This window comes from Orbicella franksi, chromosome 1, assembly GCF_964199315.1.
Source record: "Orbicella franksi chromosome 1, jaOrbFran1.1, whole genome shotgun sequence".
In the NCBI taxonomy this organism is placed as follows: domain Eukaryota; kingdom Metazoa; phylum Cnidaria; class Anthozoa; order Scleractinia; family Merulinidae; genus Orbicella; species Orbicella franksi.
The window spans coordinates 42,744,777-42,762,723 of record NC_138145.1 but is presented as its reverse complement, the minus strand read 5'-3'; the positions used below and the strand labels follow the sequence as shown (position 1 = coordinate 42,762,723).

General features: G+C 40.0%; 2 protein-coding genes across 2 annotated transcripts; both read left to right on the top strand.

Moving 5' to 3' along the window:
* The first annotated feature begins 3,343 nt into the window (after positions 1 to 3,343).
* LOC145463028 (kelch-like protein 12) lies at positions 3,344 to 8,454 on the top strand. The gene is made up of 2 exons (XM_081446729.1): positions 3,344 to 5,013; positions 5,871 to 8,454. The coding sequence occupies exons 1-2, from the start codon at positions 4,186 to 4,188 to the stop codon at positions 6,771 to 6,773; spliced, it is 1,731 nt and encodes a 576-aa protein (XP_081302855.1). The 5' UTR covers positions 3,344 to 4,185; the 3' UTR covers positions 6,774 to 8,454.
* Positions 8,455 to 14,278: 5,824 nt separating this feature from the next.
* LOC145463020 (kelch-like protein 26) lies at positions 14,279 to 17,015 on the top strand. Its single transcript, XM_081446721.1, has 2 exons — positions 14,279 to 15,180; positions 15,383 to 17,015. Exons 1-2 carry the CDS (start codon positions 14,353 to 14,355, stop codon positions 16,280 to 16,282), a joined length of 1,728 nt encoding a protein of 575 aa, XP_081302847.1. The 5' UTR covers positions 14,279 to 14,352; the 3' UTR covers positions 16,283 to 17,015.
* The last annotated feature ends 932 nt before the right edge of the window (positions 17,016 to 17,947 follow it).

Sequence of the window (17,947 nt, the reverse complement as noted above, 5' to 3'; positions counted from 1 at the left end):
GTCAGAACGTGCAAAGATTACGTCATTGATAGGGAAATAACCACCGTACTAAAGATAGCCGTAGATAACGCAATTCTTGAATTATGTGACTCGTGTGACTTCTTTGCTAACCCTTAACTCAAGGGAAAAAAACAATTAAACTTAATCGTGACTTTAAAGAAAGAAAGCGGTTTGTAATAGTGTTCGTATCTTCATGCCCATACATATCCCGAAGAAACTTCCAGATTAAGACTATTACGTCATCGGAGATGTCACAACGGCTACGACTGATGGTGCGATAATAGAGTTTATGTTGATCAAGTGCTGTGATGTCTACAGTAATCAATGAATCATCAAAGATTGCTTTGGAATATGCACTGCGTTGCGACTGTAGTACTAAGAAAACAGTTAAATTTTCAAAGCGCGGTTATAAGATCTAACAGATCTTCTTGTTTTTTTTTTGTCGGAGACCAGACGCAGATCTCCACTCGGCCAACTTTGAATTACGCAATCTGTAATGTTTACTCGCCAAACCTTGTTTCTTCAGGGTCAACAGAAATCGCAGATTACAAAATCACGCCGAACCTACACGTTGCAAAAAAATCTCTTCAAAACCCTGACATCGAAGCGATATATCACTTTAGCGTTAATAGCTACCTCATATCGGCAGTATTAAAATCTATTCGTTAACAATCCAGCTTCATCATATTAAAATTTCAACGAAATCGAACAAAACCAGAACTAAATATTATTAGATTTTTTTTGTAACCTAGCTTCATTACTTGAGTCGACAAAGGAAGCGACGGTCGCCCATAGCCACCGAAACACATTAACATAACCAGTGAACCTACGTTTCGGTCCAAAAAATCCAGGATTATTGCCTGAAAGCTGAAAATTGAAGAGGAACATCTTTTTCGAACTTTTCTCAAGTTATTTAGACGAAAAAATGACCTCGGCGGACTCCAAAAGAGAACGAAACAAAAAACAGAACGAGACAGTGAGAAGAGCCCATAATTTATTCACCGCGTGGCATTAGTTACGTTCAAGTTAAAAAAACCTTACTTCTGGATAATTTCAGCCTTACAAGTCAGCAACTGGCCCCAAATTACTTTCTGTATCCTTACAAATGTCCTGACTTCCATCTCCGAACGATTTGGCCGCAATTTTTTAGCAAATAAACATTTCGCCGACAGCAATAGCCATTACGGTGGCTTGGAACTAATTCGCTAACTTTACAAAACCCTCCCGAGGAGGGGATATGACGAAAAGAGCTGAAAAATGATGGCCGGAAATAGAGTAATTTTCTCAGCTTCCTGTGTGCCAAATTTGCTGGAAATAGGTTCAAAACCGATATTTTTTTTTCGTTTTTTTTTTCTTCGGGTCACTCATGCTACCAAAACAGTTAACTTTTAAAAGCGCGGTTGTAAGATCTTAAAGATCTTCTTGTTTGAATATTGAACTCGCTAGTCGTTTCAAGAATAGACTGTTCACAACCCTCTATTTTCTCGTATTTTTATTCGATCGTTGAACCCGTGGATAGAATCACGAGAGAACTGGACGCCAGCGCAAAACGGAAGACTTGACTACATGTGACATACTAGACATACTACCCTACTGGGTAGGGGGTTTCGCGCTCGTTTCCGGCTCGCCTTTTCCGTTCGCGTGTGTAAATAGAGAGGTTTTGAACAGTCTATTTCAAGAACGCAATAATGAATTGATTCTGTGAACATTGAACTTGCTAGTCATTTCAAAAATCAATATTAAATTGATATTTTTTGAGCATTAAACCCATTAGCTGTGTTCTTGGAACGACTAGTGGTTTCAATATTCAAATAATCAATTCATTAATGTAATCTTGAGGGGTACACTTCACTTGGTTTCACTGTGAAACCATTATCAAACTAAAACAAGTTATTCTGGGACGTTTACACATGTTTTAATTTTGTTGCAACTTAAGTTTAACGAGAAACTGCCTGTAGTGTAACACAGTGATAAAGGCATGAACTTGTGTCACAACGCTTTCATGCACAAAGAGGAATCAAGCTCTGTAGTCCCTCTCTGTCACGCAACGCTGCGCCCAGCGTAGTGTTGTGTGACAAAGAGAGAGCCGGAGTTTTCAAGCAACAACCTGACATTATCAAGGCCACCTCATGTTGCCCATGTATTATACAAAATTAGATCGTGATCATTCCATTTGTGCTACTCTAGACAGCAACATTGGCATAATACGTCAAGTCATTTACTATTTATAGTCTGCTTTTTTGAATCAATACTCCAAACATAAGAAATACAAACAGACGTTTGCAGGGGCGAATTCAGGATTTTTCACAGGGGGGGGGGGGGGGCTGGTATCCTGGGGTTGCAGAATCAATGGGGCATGTTCCTAAACTGTTGCAATTTGAGAATTGGAACCTAATTGAAAACCGTTTCACTGAAGAAATATCAGCAATGCCACGAAGTAGAAATTTCAATGGGGTACCTGTCCAGAGAGTTTGCCTTTATTTCTGCCATAATATTCACAACCTGTTTTCAAACTTTTTATGGTTCGCTACTCCAAAAGGAGGGTGGCTAGCCACCCAAACCACCTTTCCTAAATCCGCCTCTAGTTCGGCACCAAGTCAAACAGTGAACTTCACATGAAGTGACAGAAGGCCCTTGACACGAAAATTCAAACAAAAACGGCTGTGAGTTATTGTAGCTGTGATTTTAGCCACCTGTCATAGTGATAATGACCAAGGCAAATCTCGAAAATTCTATGCTTGAGTTGCAGTAGTCATCATGCAGTTAGGGCCCAGTGTATGATGTGCTGGGGAATTGTTACACCGTCTAGAAATCGAACTGTTTAGGATTAATGTCCTGTACATATATATCAAGTTCGATGTTTAAACTGGGCCAATTATGCATGTAGAGGTAGCATGAACCAATCCTCCCCTCCCCCCTCCCCCCCCCACCTGAGCTTTATGCTGTGTGTCATCAGATGAATGTTAGTAATAACCATAATTTGGTACACTTTGGAAAACACTGATAGTGATGCTCTTAGTTGAGGTATTGGTCTTCAGGTCGTATAAAGCAATTTAAAAAGGTCGAGACAGCAGAAAGAATCGTGATTTTTAAGAAGATTACGACATTTCTTAATTTATGAGACATGTTTCGATGTTACTAACATTATCTTTAGTTACAGAATATTTGAAAAACCGTTAGGACTATATAACAACTAGGCGAAACATGCATAATTAATTATGATTAAGTAACAAAAATTGATTACATATTTGAGTGAGTTACTAAGTGTTTGAAAGAATATAAAGCCTATGAAGCGTAAGTGTCAGGTTGACGTGATGAACTTGTTGATTTAAATTGGGCTTTTCCCAATTTATATGCATAGCCTCCTTAGTTTAAGTTGAAATTCAGTAGGGGCGGAATCAAGGATTTCGAAACAATCTGCAGAGCAAGACTGACGACATCGAGACATGTCTTATAAATTAAAAAATGTCGTTATCTTCTTTAAAATCACAATTTAAAAAGGCATATAAAGTTTCAACTTGTCTCATTTCCATCTGTTTATCCGCTAAAATCTTTGAAACTAATAATTCCTTAACTCATAACAAATTTTTCCAGGTAATTCCTTCCTACAAATCATGGCAAAAAGTTATTTAATAAGAATTTGCGTTCACATCGCAGACAAACTAACGCGTGTACCTAATAACCCTTTTGAATTTTTGCGTAACTAACTAAAAATTAGATTCCATTCATCAAAAAGTTCGTCCATGCTGCGTTTCGCTGGGTCTTGCTTCGATGAAACACATGAAAAGACACTTTGTTGAGACTAGAGAAGGAAAAGAACGTTAGAAATCACGCAAGTAGACTCGTTCGCACTCGCTACTCACGGTCAGTTTGGATTGTTTTAAGAAAAGCGGTCTGGATCGAGTGGAGCGCGCGGGGGGTGTATGGGAAGAGGCGGGTAAAAATATAAACCATGTCGTCCCGCGCGCCATATTCCACCATGGTATTCAATCTTCTCTCCCCCGAAAACACGTTAATAGCGACTGGGTGCTAGTCCATTGCCCGAAATAGTTTCGTGACATTGCTCACGTGGGTCACGTGAAGTTTTGGGGTAGACGCGACGATCACGCCACAATCTACGAAATTTGCATTTCAATCACTAACTAACTGAGCGAGCGTTGGAAATGTAAAGCAAAACAGCGCAAGATGGTCGTCCATTCCGAGATACTTTTATCCAAGTGTGCTCAGTTTAGAGACGAAGGTCAATTCATCGACGTTCGTTTAAAAGTACGTGAAGACATCTTTCCAGCTCATCGCATTGTACTCGCTGCGAATAGCGATTATTTCCACGCCATGTTTACTGATGGAATGAAAGAGTCGAACCAGGAAGTCATCGAACTGAAGGATGAAAGCATTTCACCTGATGCTTTTAAGATTGTAATGGACTCCATCTACACTGGAGATCTTCGCGTCAACGAGGAAAACGTGTTTGAAGTTCTTGCTGCAGCTGATCATCTTCAAGTTACAAGCGTTGTGCAACAGTGCTGTGATTTCTTGAAGAGGGAATTTATCCAGCTCCGACTTGACCTTCACAACTACTGTTTGCTTTCCACAGTGGCCGACAGACACGGTCTGAGAGATCTGCAAGAGGCCGCGGAGAATAAGATGGCATCGATGTACGTGGATGTCTGTGAAAGCGAAAAATTCCTGAGCCATATTGGCGCAGACCAATTATTGAGCCTCCTTAGTCGAGATGACCTCAGTGCACCTTCGGAGACGTTCGTCTTCAAATCAGTGATGCAGTGGATTAAACACAAGAAGGAAGAGAGGATGGCAGTTGCAGGTAAAGTTATCGGAGCTGTTCGTCTGGGGCTGGTGGAGATCAGGGTTGTGATTGAAGAACTGGACACAGAGGAAATGAAACGAGTTCCAGAGATTTACACGCTGATGTGTGAAACGTTAATCTATAACTTCATGCCTTCTCGTAATCCTAAGTTTGCTGCGGAGAAAACAAAAACAAGATCGACTAGCCCGGTAAGAGAGTTTGGACTGTACATGTAGTCCACAAAGCTAAGTAAGTCACGTGATTGATTCGATGGGACACTAATGCCATCTTCGAATTATCCATTTATGCCAGTCTATAAAATTCATGTATTTTAATTTGCCACGAAGTTAAGTCAGTAAAGTTCGTCTGCGTGACATGATTTCATATTTTACGTCACGGTAGAAATGTTTGCATTTGGGTATAATATGTCACTCGATCCCAGTCCCTGAAAATACACGCACATTTGGTAGAGATGCACCATTTTCATTTGGATAGGGAAGGAGAGGTCGTCTCCTCCGCAGCCGTTATTAGGGTCGTCACGCAACGCTTCTCCCCCACAATGGGGGAGAAGCACTGCGTGACGACCCTAATAACGGCTGCGGATGAGACTAAAGGAGAGGTGGTGTTGGCAATTTTTGTTTCAGTGTCGTTTTGTGTAAGATTTGTTTCTTTTTGCTCCGTATGTGTCTTTTTCGCTGTTCGCTTTCCGCAAGTTTCTTTTTCAGTTTTTTCTTAGGAGAAATGTTTTCGGTGATTTCGCGGTCCCACTTCCCATCTTAAGATTTAAGAAAACCACAACGGCAACGGTAACGTCCCAAAACATTTAATGAGCAGAACAATGGCTGCGCACGTGTATTATAATTCTTTGTACATTTCTTTGCCGTCTCTGCAAGACAACAACGTGAAATGATCAAATTCTGCGTTGTTTGGAGAACGTGAGCCATGACGGATAATTTTTGAAATATATATTTCGAATTTTACGCGGTGTTCCATATTCAGTTTCGAGATAGTTTTGATAGTTTCTTTGTATCTTTGTATCGTTAAAATTCCTTATCTGTCGTTTCAGGTTGTTATAGCGGTTTTACCTGGGGCTCAGATGCAGTATTTTGGCGTTGAAGGAAAAACGTGGAAACCTTTGGCATCCACAATACCAGCAATTGAGGCAACGGAATGTTACTGTGCTGCATCCGCTGGCAACAACTTGTATGTTGCTGGATATGAATGGAGTGTGGGTTATTACATTTATCGTTATAATACAGAAGGGAATGTGTGGGAGAAGATGCCACACTCGTGTGGTGGAATCAAAAATTTATGTATTGTAGACGATTACATGTATGCAATAAGTTCTAATTGCAGTCAAGTTCCTCAAAGGTATAGCTTTGCTAAATGTCAGTGGCAAACTTTTGCTAAAGTAAATGTTACGAGTAATCATCCTAATTACCATTTCTACAATAGTGGAGTAACAGTACTTCACTCAAAGGTGTATGTCCTTTATGGAAGTGTTAAACTGCATTCAAGTGGAAATTGGTGTGTACAGAATGCAGGGCTACACTGCTTTGATCCAGTAAAAAACGAATGGGAAGAAAAAGCAAAAACCCGTAAACCTCACTATGGATCCAGTCTTTTTGTAGTAAACAACAGAATCTATGTTGCAGGGGGTTATGATTCTATTAACACCAGTAATGGTTCTCCACTTGGTAACCCTGCACTTGTAGAAGCTTATTATGAGGACAACACTTGGTCTGTTGTGGAACAAAAACACATTCCCCCAGGCAACCCTAATGCCGTAGAAATAGAAGGGAAGGTTTTCTTTATAGTAAAACATTTTCCAGTTGACAGTGGCATAAGAATTCCACCAGGAGAGCTGTATCCTGTTCATTTGGGTGAGTATGAAAATTTAGCAAAAATTGACAAAACTGCTGTTCTGTGTTATCTGCCAGTAAAGAGGGAGAGTTTGAAATCAGAGTGAAAATGACTTTTTCACTCACTTTTAATATCAAATTTATACATTAAATATATAAAACATGTAAGAATTTTCTTGTAATCAACTTGCACTGGGTTACGTTAATACGATAGTCACTGCACAAAGGAAAAAGATTGTACGCAAAATGAGGAGAGGCTGAGGCGAGCAAAACAAGGAAGAGCCGGGAAGGAGATGCGTGGAAAGCAAGACTAGTAACTTCTCGTCCCTCCCCTCCCCTATCTCGATCTTTAATCCAAGCTTATGACGCTCCTTCCTTGCTTGGTACTCTTTTTTCATGATTTATTAAACCTTTAGTAGTTCAGGTTTCTATTGGAACAAGGCACTTTCTTTAGAAAGGCTAACTTCAATTTGTATACATTTTAGAGCGGTTTTCAATTGGGTGTTGTAAAACTAAAACCAAAGAAATCACTCTGTCCAGTCACAAAGGACACATACAATCCAATGAACCGATCAAAACTCGAAGTAAATGCATGTACCTGAGGCGAAGGCGGAAAAACGTGCGTGGATTTGTGAGCGAGCGAGCAACTTCACGATTGGTTTAGTTTTTCTTCTGATTAATGGGCGCGAGTTTTAAGCCAATACTGTAGCGTATTAATACAACACCAATTACTTTTCGACACGCAAGTGAAAACCGCTCTAGCTGTTAAACTTGCAGTGACATACTTTCAAATGATCCTTTAGTGGATGTTTAAATTAGTTCAGAACTATGTGAAGAAGTCTGTAAAATACGGAGAATAATAAAGAAAAATTCTTTCTGCTACATCTCTTCTAATCTTGATTGCAAACTGTACCTTACATCAGTTATCCCCTAAAATTGATGCTTTTCATTTTCATCCAGAATAATTTCTCTACGTTTCTATGGCTTTCACAAATGTCCTGGTAATTCAAAGCCATCTTGTTTTCTACTGCCTCTCTCAATTCTCTCAGGCCATACTTTTCGGCAACTGTGCAAAGACAGCAGTACCAGCGGACATCAGGTTTAAACTGAAGCAGTTCCCTCTTCAAGAAGTCGCAACACTCTTGAAGAACGCGTGTAACTTGAAGATGATCAGCCGCGGCGAGAACCTGAAACACGTTTTTCCTGCTTATGCAAAGGTATCCACCATAAATTTAGTCAATTATTTGTCTAAACGTTTCTGAGGACATGCTTTATCTCTCAGTTCAATAACTCCCTGGTTCGTCTCCTTCATTCCATTCGTAAACATGGCGTAGAAATAATCACTGAAAGCAGCTAATACCATACGGTGAGCAGGAAAAAGGGTCCTGCCTTTTTTTAGCTGCACATTGGTGAATATGCCTTCCTCTCGAACCTGAGCGCACTTCTAAACAAGAACGTTAAAATGTGCAAACATGATCGATCATTTCGTCAGCTTTTATACAATTAGATTATGAGCTCGAGATTTCTATTTAAACAATAAAGTGTTTCTGTCGAGGAACTATCGGCTGATAGTTGCCCCGCGGAAATATGATGTTCTGAAAAGAAATATTTGCCCGAGAAGCGAAGCTTTCGACAGTCAAATGCAGTATAATCATTATCCGTGACTTAAAAGCGCGAGAGCAAATCTATTGATATAATGCGAAGAGTGCATTCCATCTACTGGCAGTATTTGGATCAACCCCTGGTCGCTCTCAAACATCACATATGAGAGAAAAAATAGAGTAAAACCCCCGCTTGTAAGAAACTAGTGGTTTAAGAACCTGCTAGTAGAAATTTTCCATTTTAATACCCAAAAATATAAGAACCTGTTTCGCCAACCAAGATCAAGCAGGTTCCTATTTAAGGGTTACAGTTAAATTATGCACTCTTGTTATAGAGACAACACTACATAAATACATTCTGTACAGTTGTGAATGAATACTGTACATTTAAGGACCAAATCTATGTTTCTTCTTGTTTCTGGTAATGATAAATCATCAACTATATCTCTTTCATAAAAATCAAGAACCTACTTAGCCTAAAATGCCAATAACTACGCAAAATATAAGAACCTATTTTGCCAGACTTTAGGTTCTTACACGTGGGTTTTTACTGTATCCTTTTGTAAGAACAAACTTTATCGTCTTATATGGAACCTAAAGTACTTTATAGACTAGGAAAATCTTATTCCGGGTGCTGGAATGTGGAAAATGCAGGGTTACACTGCTCTGATCCAGTAAAGAGCGAATGGAAAGTAAAAGCAACAACCTGTAAACCTCACTTTGGTTCAAGTCTTTTTGTAGTAAACAACAGAATCTATGTTGCAGAGGGGGTATGATTTTATTGACCCCAATGATGTTCTACAGAATAACCCTGCACCTGAAGAAGCTTATAATTAGGAAAACAACACTTGGTCTGTTATTGAACAAAGACATATTTCCCAAAACAATCTTGGTGCAGTGGAAATAGAAGGGAGGGTGTATTGCATCATCAACATATTTCCAGTTGGCAGTGGGATTAGAATCCCACCAGGAGAGCTGTATCCTGTTCATTTGCGTGAATGGGGCAATTTGGGTAAAATCCACACAAACTGCTGTACTGTGTTATCGGCCAGAATCGGCCAGTAAAGAAAGAGTAAGTTTGAAAACAGAATGAGATCAATTTTCCAACTCACTTAAGATATCAATTTTGTAAATTAAAGGCTAAAGTGAGCAGAAACGTGAGAATCGGAAAGGAGATGAGAGGCAAGAAAGACTAGTTCTTTCCCTCCCCTGTCTCGATCTTGAATCCAAGCTTATGAAACTCCGTCCTTGCTTAGTACTCTTTTTCTTCATCATCATGATTCCCGTGATACTCACGAGAAGATTGGGAACTAAAACACCTGTTGTAAACACAAAATGGCCGTGGCATTTATCAATCCTTCCTTGGATCCCGGATCACCGTTTACTGCTCATAGATGTATATGTTCCGAGAGTTGTCCAAAAGAGTGCTTCTACAAACCTTTGAAGAGGACTCTACCTGATTAAACCAGCTTCGAGGAAAACAATGGTCAGTAATACAAAGAACATCGAAGTATGTGACCGCCACGCTCGACACAGATGAGAAACGTATAAATGTACCTTGTATACAAACCTACTGCTGGAAGGAAAAGCTGGCAGTCTTAATCGTACCTGGGTTTCAAGGATCGCTATAAAGGACCAAAACTTTAATCTTGAAGCCAGCTAAGAGATTTACGTAAATTTATCGGAGCACTTTACGAAGGCGAGTATGTTAGTTACTCACTGGAATATTTTCAAAATTTCCAGAACGTTAAGCGGTCGTTAGTTTTGAAACGCTAGTGGGCAGACAAATTTTATTATTGTTTTAAATTAAGGGCCATTTATACTTTCTATTCATGTAGTTCAGCAGTTTCAAACAGGTGTCACATTTTTAAAACGTGCCTTCAAAGTAGAGCTATTTTCGTGTTTGGATCAAAACTCGATTTAACGGGCAGATATTCTTTTTTTAACCTTTGAAGGAACAGCATTGAATTATAATTGCAACATGGCTAAACAAACTGCTATGATATATCTATAGTTGAAAAAAAGAATTGGGAATTTTGAGCGAATATTAATTTTTTTAGAGCGCCGGCAATATGTGCTATTTTTCCAGTTTGGGCAGGCATGCAACTTGTGTCGAGCGGACCGAACTTAAATCAGTCCTACAAAACTTCAATTAGAATTTTAATCAAATAAAACTCATTTTAGTGATTGACTTGGTAAGGGCTTCGAAATCCCAGCTTATGAGAAAAATCGAATTTTCGAAGTAAAATCAGTGGTTGGTTTTTGCAGAGACAGCCTCTTAAACTTATCCAATAGAAATCAAGCGGCCCCATGCCCCACTGGGGGCCACAAGGAATAATGATGATGAATTGAAATCAAAAGCGATAACAATAGCACCCGCTGTTCATTGTTTGTCTGTACCGCCTACTCTAGCATAATGAGCTGTGTGATATTCCCTATGGAGCATAGCATACGTTCTTAGCAACCAATGAGCTGAGTTCTGTTTGATCGTTCATGAATAATAACGCGAAATATGACAGATCTAGAATCTCTTGAGCTGCAAGTATAAATGTCGCGAGAACAATAGCCACTCTGCCCGATGCATCAATTATTGAGTCAAACGGAATTTGGTTAATAGTTGCCCAGTCTAAGGTGTTGTCGGGAAAAGAGCTGCAAATTTGGCTTTGTCCTATTGTCCACGTGGTCAGACGTATTTTAAAACTTTTTTACTAGTTAAATCTTGAATTCCCACAGCAGTATTATCATCCAGCTTGACGAATATTTGATCTACGTTCAAGTTACTAAATGATTTTAATTGACAAAATGAGCTGACATTGCACTTGATTAACGTTGAAGCTTCAGTGGCACTCTCGAAACCATTGCACGCCCACGGTAAGTAAACGTGAGAGATGAGTGAACAGTGCTCTTGCTAATTACAGCTTGGTGTAGATGTCGAGAAAGAACTGAACGGTTTGAACCTGAGATTTTGCGAAATCAGTTGGAAAAATACATAAGGCGGAATCGGGATTTTTAGACTTTTCACTCTTGGGGTTTTCCTTTTTACTTGGACGAGTATCGGTAAAACTGTTTGACAGTGTTTGTGTCGGCCTCTCCATGAAAACATGTCCAAACTGAAATCAGACATTTTCAAGAGCATAGCAGTAGAACGAGTTTTTAGCAGTTGTTTGTGTACACGTGCTGTTAGCAAGTAGAAAAGTTTTAATTTTAAAATGTTAACCAGAGTTAGACTTGATGAATGGAAAGTTCGAAAATGCCATGTACTAAAAATCGGGCGAACAAGACTAAGAAGATGGAGTTGTTAATGATCGACTGGTTCTTCGACTGGAGTACAGTCAAATCTGTATTAAGCGGGCCCCATATTAAGCGGATACCCTCTAATAAGCGGACACCAGCTTGAGTCCCTAAATTTTCTTCCCACATTTACTGTAAAACTAGACGCTCTAAGAGCGTTTTCTCGGGCTTCGTACCGCAGTATCAAATCGTACTTTACGAAAACGTGTATTGGACACAATATAAACAAATAAAAGAATCCGGATATTTTAGCTCAAGAGTTCCGCTTAGATATTTACTATTCAAGTTGCTTTGTTGAGTATGTTCCTAATCAAATCGCAAGTCGTGAGTTTAAACCATTTTGGTTCAAGAATAAAGTACAGCTGTTTAAGCATTTATGGAGAGCTTAATTGTTTGCAAAGAATTTTCCAGGTCTTTTTACAACTTATGGCGATTACATTGTACATGTTAGCAGAAATTGTACGAAGTTCGTTTACCGGTCGTGACGATCCGAGTAAATGGTGCACCTGAACATCTTTGCCGTGTTGCGATCTTAAACCCTTTTCAAGAGTCATATCTCCTTTGGAGAGCGAATAATCCCTTTCCAGAGAGCCAAAACGAATCATGATAAACTCCTTCGCGAAAACAACAGTCCTATGACAAGGCACAAATTGCGTTGCACATAATTTGTGTTTTTTGCGGATAACTTCCAAGAATTTGCGACCCTTAACGCAGTTTATGAAGAAATATTCAAGCTACACATTTTTATTGAATCAAGGCAGGAGTATTTTTAAAAAGGAACTCATTTATAAGGGAAGGTGAGGCATTCTGTTTTGCTGTTTATTTTGGTTTCATACTCGTCTAGTTCATGTCACGCAACTTGATTTTCTTTAGCAGTCAGTTTCTAAAAGAATTGGCGATTGCTAAGACTGCTAAATATATTTGAACCACTAGAATGCATATTTTCCTTTGGACGTTGGTTCGTCAATATTAAATCCCGCACAATTTCCCGTAAAAATCGAAGTTTTAATTTTCTCGCCCAATTTCCCTCCAAAATCACACGTAATTTTTTTTTCCTGCACCCTACTAGAAAGCCAACGAACTTGGAGGCAAGATATTTAACTCAAGTTACCGAAAGTCTTATCTTTACAAATTTGAAGATCGACATATTTTGCGCGGTACAAGAAACAAGTCGCATGTTTTTTATGAGCTACGAGTCCGAAAACGTTTTCGTATTTAGCTCATGTTATTGCAATATGATTTGTTTCACTGCAGTGTTCTAAATAATAACAGCAGTAGCCACATGCAGTCATTGACTGCCTATTTTTTGTTGGTGTTTTCGTAGTTTGAACTCATACCGCGATCAGCTTAGTTGTTATATCACGAGAACGTTTCGAGCGTGAACTTTGCTTACCTAGCTGGCTTTCAAGCAATATAATTCGTGGACCGACCTTTTCCGAAAACAATCGACATCTTTGTATGTGAGATGAACGTATAAGGCGCGATTCTTGCCAAAACGTTCTTCGCAAAACACCGCATTCTGTCACAAAGAGCGAGCAATGTCGCGTTTCTCGTCCCCAGTTTCCATGGTCTACGCATGGAACGCCTGGGACCATGACCCCCCTTTGGCGACCAAAACGCTTGCATTTTATGACTCGGGCTTTCCTACGGAAGCCCGAGTAATAAACCTGCATTCAGCGGACACCTCTGTTAAGCGGACGCGGATACCAATATTAAGCCATTTTGTTGTACAAAACCTGCCATAAGCGTACACTTCAAGGGCATTTTACCTGTTAAGGTTCAGCTGAGACTCCTTTAACACTGTTTAGCGATGTCGTTTTAAAGCTCAGTGATTATTGCAGATTGACGCATCGACTGACTAGACATTGTGCTATGAGCAGTCTCTGATCTCAAACTGTGTTACACTGTGTTACAAAAGGGTTAGTAATTAACTATTATTGCACAACATATTAGAACTTGTTTTGACCGGAAACCCAGTATTAAGCAGACACTAATGAGGGTCCCAAGGGTGTCCGCTTAATAGAGGTTTCACTGTACCTCCAATAGGCCGTGGAAATTAGCAATAATAAGAAAATTAGTTGATTTTAGGTAAAAAGGACAAGGTGAAGAAGTGTTTCATTTCTCATTTTAAAGCTTTAGAAGAATAGTCAGCACTGTTCAGTTATAGCGCACAGCCAGTCGAGTGCTCCTAATCTCTTCTCAGTTCAGTGTAACTCTTTTGTATCTTTTGACAGATGTCTTTTAGCCTCAACTTGAAAAGTAAAAAGGAAGTTAAGATTGATATAACCCACAAAACTCACAGACCCTTCCCATGCGTTCAACAAATCTACTGAAATCTAAGGTTATCAATAAAGCATCTTGTTTCAAAAGTACAGGCGAAAGGATTTAATTCAGCACTATAATGTCCCAAGTTCAAAGAATTAGAAATAAATGGAATCACCCCTGTTCATTTTCATGTTAATGTCGGTTACGAGCCTTTGTTTTGCTCAATCCATGCTGTCTGAGGCCATGCATGTCGTTTAAAGTTCTTGCCACTGCTGACCATCTTCAAGTGAGAAATATAGTTCAACTATGTTGTGATTTCACGCTGATCCAGTTTCTTCAGCTTCATTTTGATGTGCAAGCGTACTGTCGCATTTGGACAGTTTCGTCGCGACGATGACGTAACAACTCTGTACAATTTGCATTTCTTGATCTGCAAGATTTGCATTTTTCAAACTGCAAATCACTGTTGCATAAAAACGACCCCTCTGTCGCAATTACAGTTCGCCAGTAAGCAAGCATTGCAAGACAGATGGTCGCCCATTCCGAGATTCTTTTATTCAAGTGTGCTCAGTTTAGAGACGAAGGTCAATTCATCGACGTCCGTTTAAAAGTGCGTGAATACATCTTTCCTGCTCATCGCATTGTACTCGCTGCGAATAGCGATTATTTCAACGCCATGTTTACTGCTGGAATGAAAGAGTCGAGCCAGCCAGTGATCGAACTCAAAGATGAAAGCATTTCACCTGATGCTTTCAAGATGGTAATGGACTCCATCTACACTGGAGATCTTCATGTCGACAAGGAAAACGTGTTTGAACTTATCGCCGCAGCTGATCATCTTCAAGTTACAAGCGTTGTTCAACAGTGTTGTGATTTCTTGAAGAGGGAATTTATCCAGCTCCGACTTGACCTAAACAACTACTGTCTGCTTTCCACAGTGGCCGATAGACACGGTCTGAGAGATTTGCAAGAGGCAGCGGAGAAGAAGATGGCATCGATGTTCAAGGATATTTGTGAAAGCGAAGCATTTCTAACCCATATTGGCGCAGACCAATTATCGAGCCTTCTCAGTCGAGATGACCTCAATGCACCTTCGGAGACGTTCGTCTTCAAATCAGTGATGCAGTGGATTAAACACAAGAAGGAAGAGAGGATGGCCGTTGCAGCCAAAGTTATCGGAGCTGTTCGTCTGGGGCTGGTGGATATCAGGGTTGTGATTGAAGAACTGGACACAGAGGAAATGGAAAGAATTTCTGAGATTCAAAAGCATTTAGTTGAGGCGTTAATCCATAGCTACATGCCTTTTCGTCATCCCAAGTTTGCTTTGGAGAAAACAAAAACAAGGTTAACTCGTCCGGTAAGAGAATGGCCTTCACTTTTCCAAACTAACGAAGTGGCGCGATCTATTAAATACACAGATGTCATCTCCGAAAATTTGCCATTTATCTTAATCAAAATTCATAGAAATTCTGACGGACTAATTGTTTGAATTGTCCTATTAAGTACGTTTGTGATATTTAAAGTTAGCCTGATTTGATTTTCCTTTCCTCTTATTTCAGGTTCTCATTGCAGTTCTACCTCAGGCTCACATGCAGTATTTTGATAATGAAGCAAAAACGTGGAAACCTTTAGCATCGACAATACCATCAATTGAGGCGACCCAGTGTCACTGTGCTGCATCGGCTGGCAACAATTTGTATGTTGCTGGATTTGAATGGGGTGTTGGTCATTACATTTATCGTTATAATACAGAAGGGAGTGTGTGGGAGAAGTATCCACACTTAAGCGGTAAAATCAACAATTTATGTATTATAGAGGATACAGTGTATGCAATCAATTCTAATTGCAATCAGGTTCCTCAAAGGTATTGCTTTTCTAAATGTCAGTGGCAAGCTTTCTCAAAAGTTAGTATTAGGAGCAATCATGGTAACCGGTTTCACAATAGCGGAGCAACAGCACTTCACTCAAAGGTGTATGTCCTTTATGGAAGTGTAAAACTGGATTCAGGTGGCAATTGGTGTGTGCAGAATTCAGGGCTACACTGCTTTGATCCAGTAAAGAACGAATGGGAACTAAAAGCAACTACCTGTAAGCCTCACTTTGGATCTAGCCTTCTTGTGGTAAACAGTAAACTCTATGTTGCAGGAGGCAATGTATATATTGATGAAAACGCTAATGTAAGTGGTGACCCTGCACCTGTTGAAGGTTATGACGAGGAAAATAACACTTGGTCTGTTGTGGAACAAAAACACATTCCCCTAAACAATCTTGGTGCAGTGGAAATAGAAGGGAGGGTGTATTTTATCATTAATAAATTTCCAGTCGACAGTGGAATTAGAATTCCACCAGGAGAACTGTATCCTGTTCATTTGGGTGAGTGGGAAAATTTAACAAAAATTGTTACAACCGCGGTTGTGTGTTATCTGCCAGTTAAGCGAGAAAGTCTGAAAACAGAGTGAGGTGAACTAAAAGCTGCTGCTAGTAACATTGAGTTCTTTTTATTTTTAATTACATTGTCGGTAACAATATACCACAACCATAATAGGTACATGAAGCTTACATAACGTTTTCTCTTTATAGCATCCATGGGTACAACTTAATATTTTTAGGGTATCGTGAGATGGATTAAGTTACCATCACCTGTAATTAGGTCATGTTCGTCAGTTTAGAGGATGTATATATTAAGAAAGTTTTCTTTTTCCACTTTGGCTCGCCTAACCGAGGCAATTCTCGGCGTTGCAAGTGTCACGAAATGTTTAGATTTAGGATTTAAAGCACCAAGCAAGACTTGGTGGGTCCCATCATGGTTTGTTGGAAATACAGTGCTGTAACTTTGGTGAAAAAGAGATTTGTTCTCATAAAAAAATCGACACCCGTCTTTAATCTTTCGTTGATTTCCAGGGAATGTAAGTTAATGAATAGAGGTGACACATGCCCCAGTGGCAGCCGTATAGAAGTATTAGGTTGTTAAATGAAAGTTTGCAAGCTCTTTCGCTGATTCCAATAGCTTTGACTCGAGCTCTGTAAAGATAACAGACCTGCTGTTTAGTCTGTAAGCAATGTACAGTAGTACATTCTCTCATAACGAATAGTGTAATATTGATGCGTGGTTTATACTGAACGTCGTGGAACATTTTTGTAAAAACGTATGCATCTTAAAGGCATTAAATAAAGTGTACGACAGCAATTATTCCGTCCTCACGCAAGTCCCATCTATTTTACGTACTGTGTGCAAGGAATAACATTTTAACCGAAATTGTCAGTTTGATGAAATGATTTTTTTTTTTTTTTTTTAATAATATATAATTCACATGCCCAGCGACAAAAACAAGTAAATTGCATTAACAGCAAACCTTTCCACTTTAAGTTACTGCTTTAGGACGCAGAGAATAATTCAGGATCTACTGATGGCCTTGCGTAAAGAAATTATAAAATGGAGACTGTACATTAGCTCGGCTTCTTGGCGTAAAACGTAATTTTCACCAGAATTTGTTCATATTTGAAAACACGATAGAGCTGAAAGTCTATAGTCTGCAGTCTTCATTTTACCCTTGGTCTGCAGTCTTCATTTTACCCTTTATCCCCGTCTGTAGTCGGCAGTCGGCAGTCGGCAGTCGGCAATCGGCAGTCGGCAGTCGGTAGTCGGCAGTCGGCGGCCCGCAATCCGCAGTCCGCAGTCCGCAGTCCGCAGTCCGCAGCCCACAGTCCGCAATCCGCAATCCGCAGTCCGCAATCCGCAGTCCGCAGTCCGCAGTCCGCAGTCCGCAGTCCGCAGTCCGCAGTCCGCAGTCCGCAGTCCGCAGTCCGCAGTCCGCAGTCCGCAGTCCGCAGTCCGCAGTCCGCAGTCCGCAGTCCGCAGTCCGAGGTCCGCAGTCCGCAGTCCGCAGTCCGAGGTCCGCAGTCCGAGGTCCGCAGTCCACAGTACACAGTACACAGTACGCAGTACGCAGTACGTAGTACGAAGTCTTGATGGTCTGGATGGGGGCGGGGGAGGGGTAACTTTTTGTCAGGTAAATTTTTGAACCATTTGTCAGCCTCCAATTCAGTGCCTGTTAATAATTAAGTTGTTAAGACCTTAAATCCTTAATTTTTTTTGCACTTTTCATCATCATCAAGAGATTATG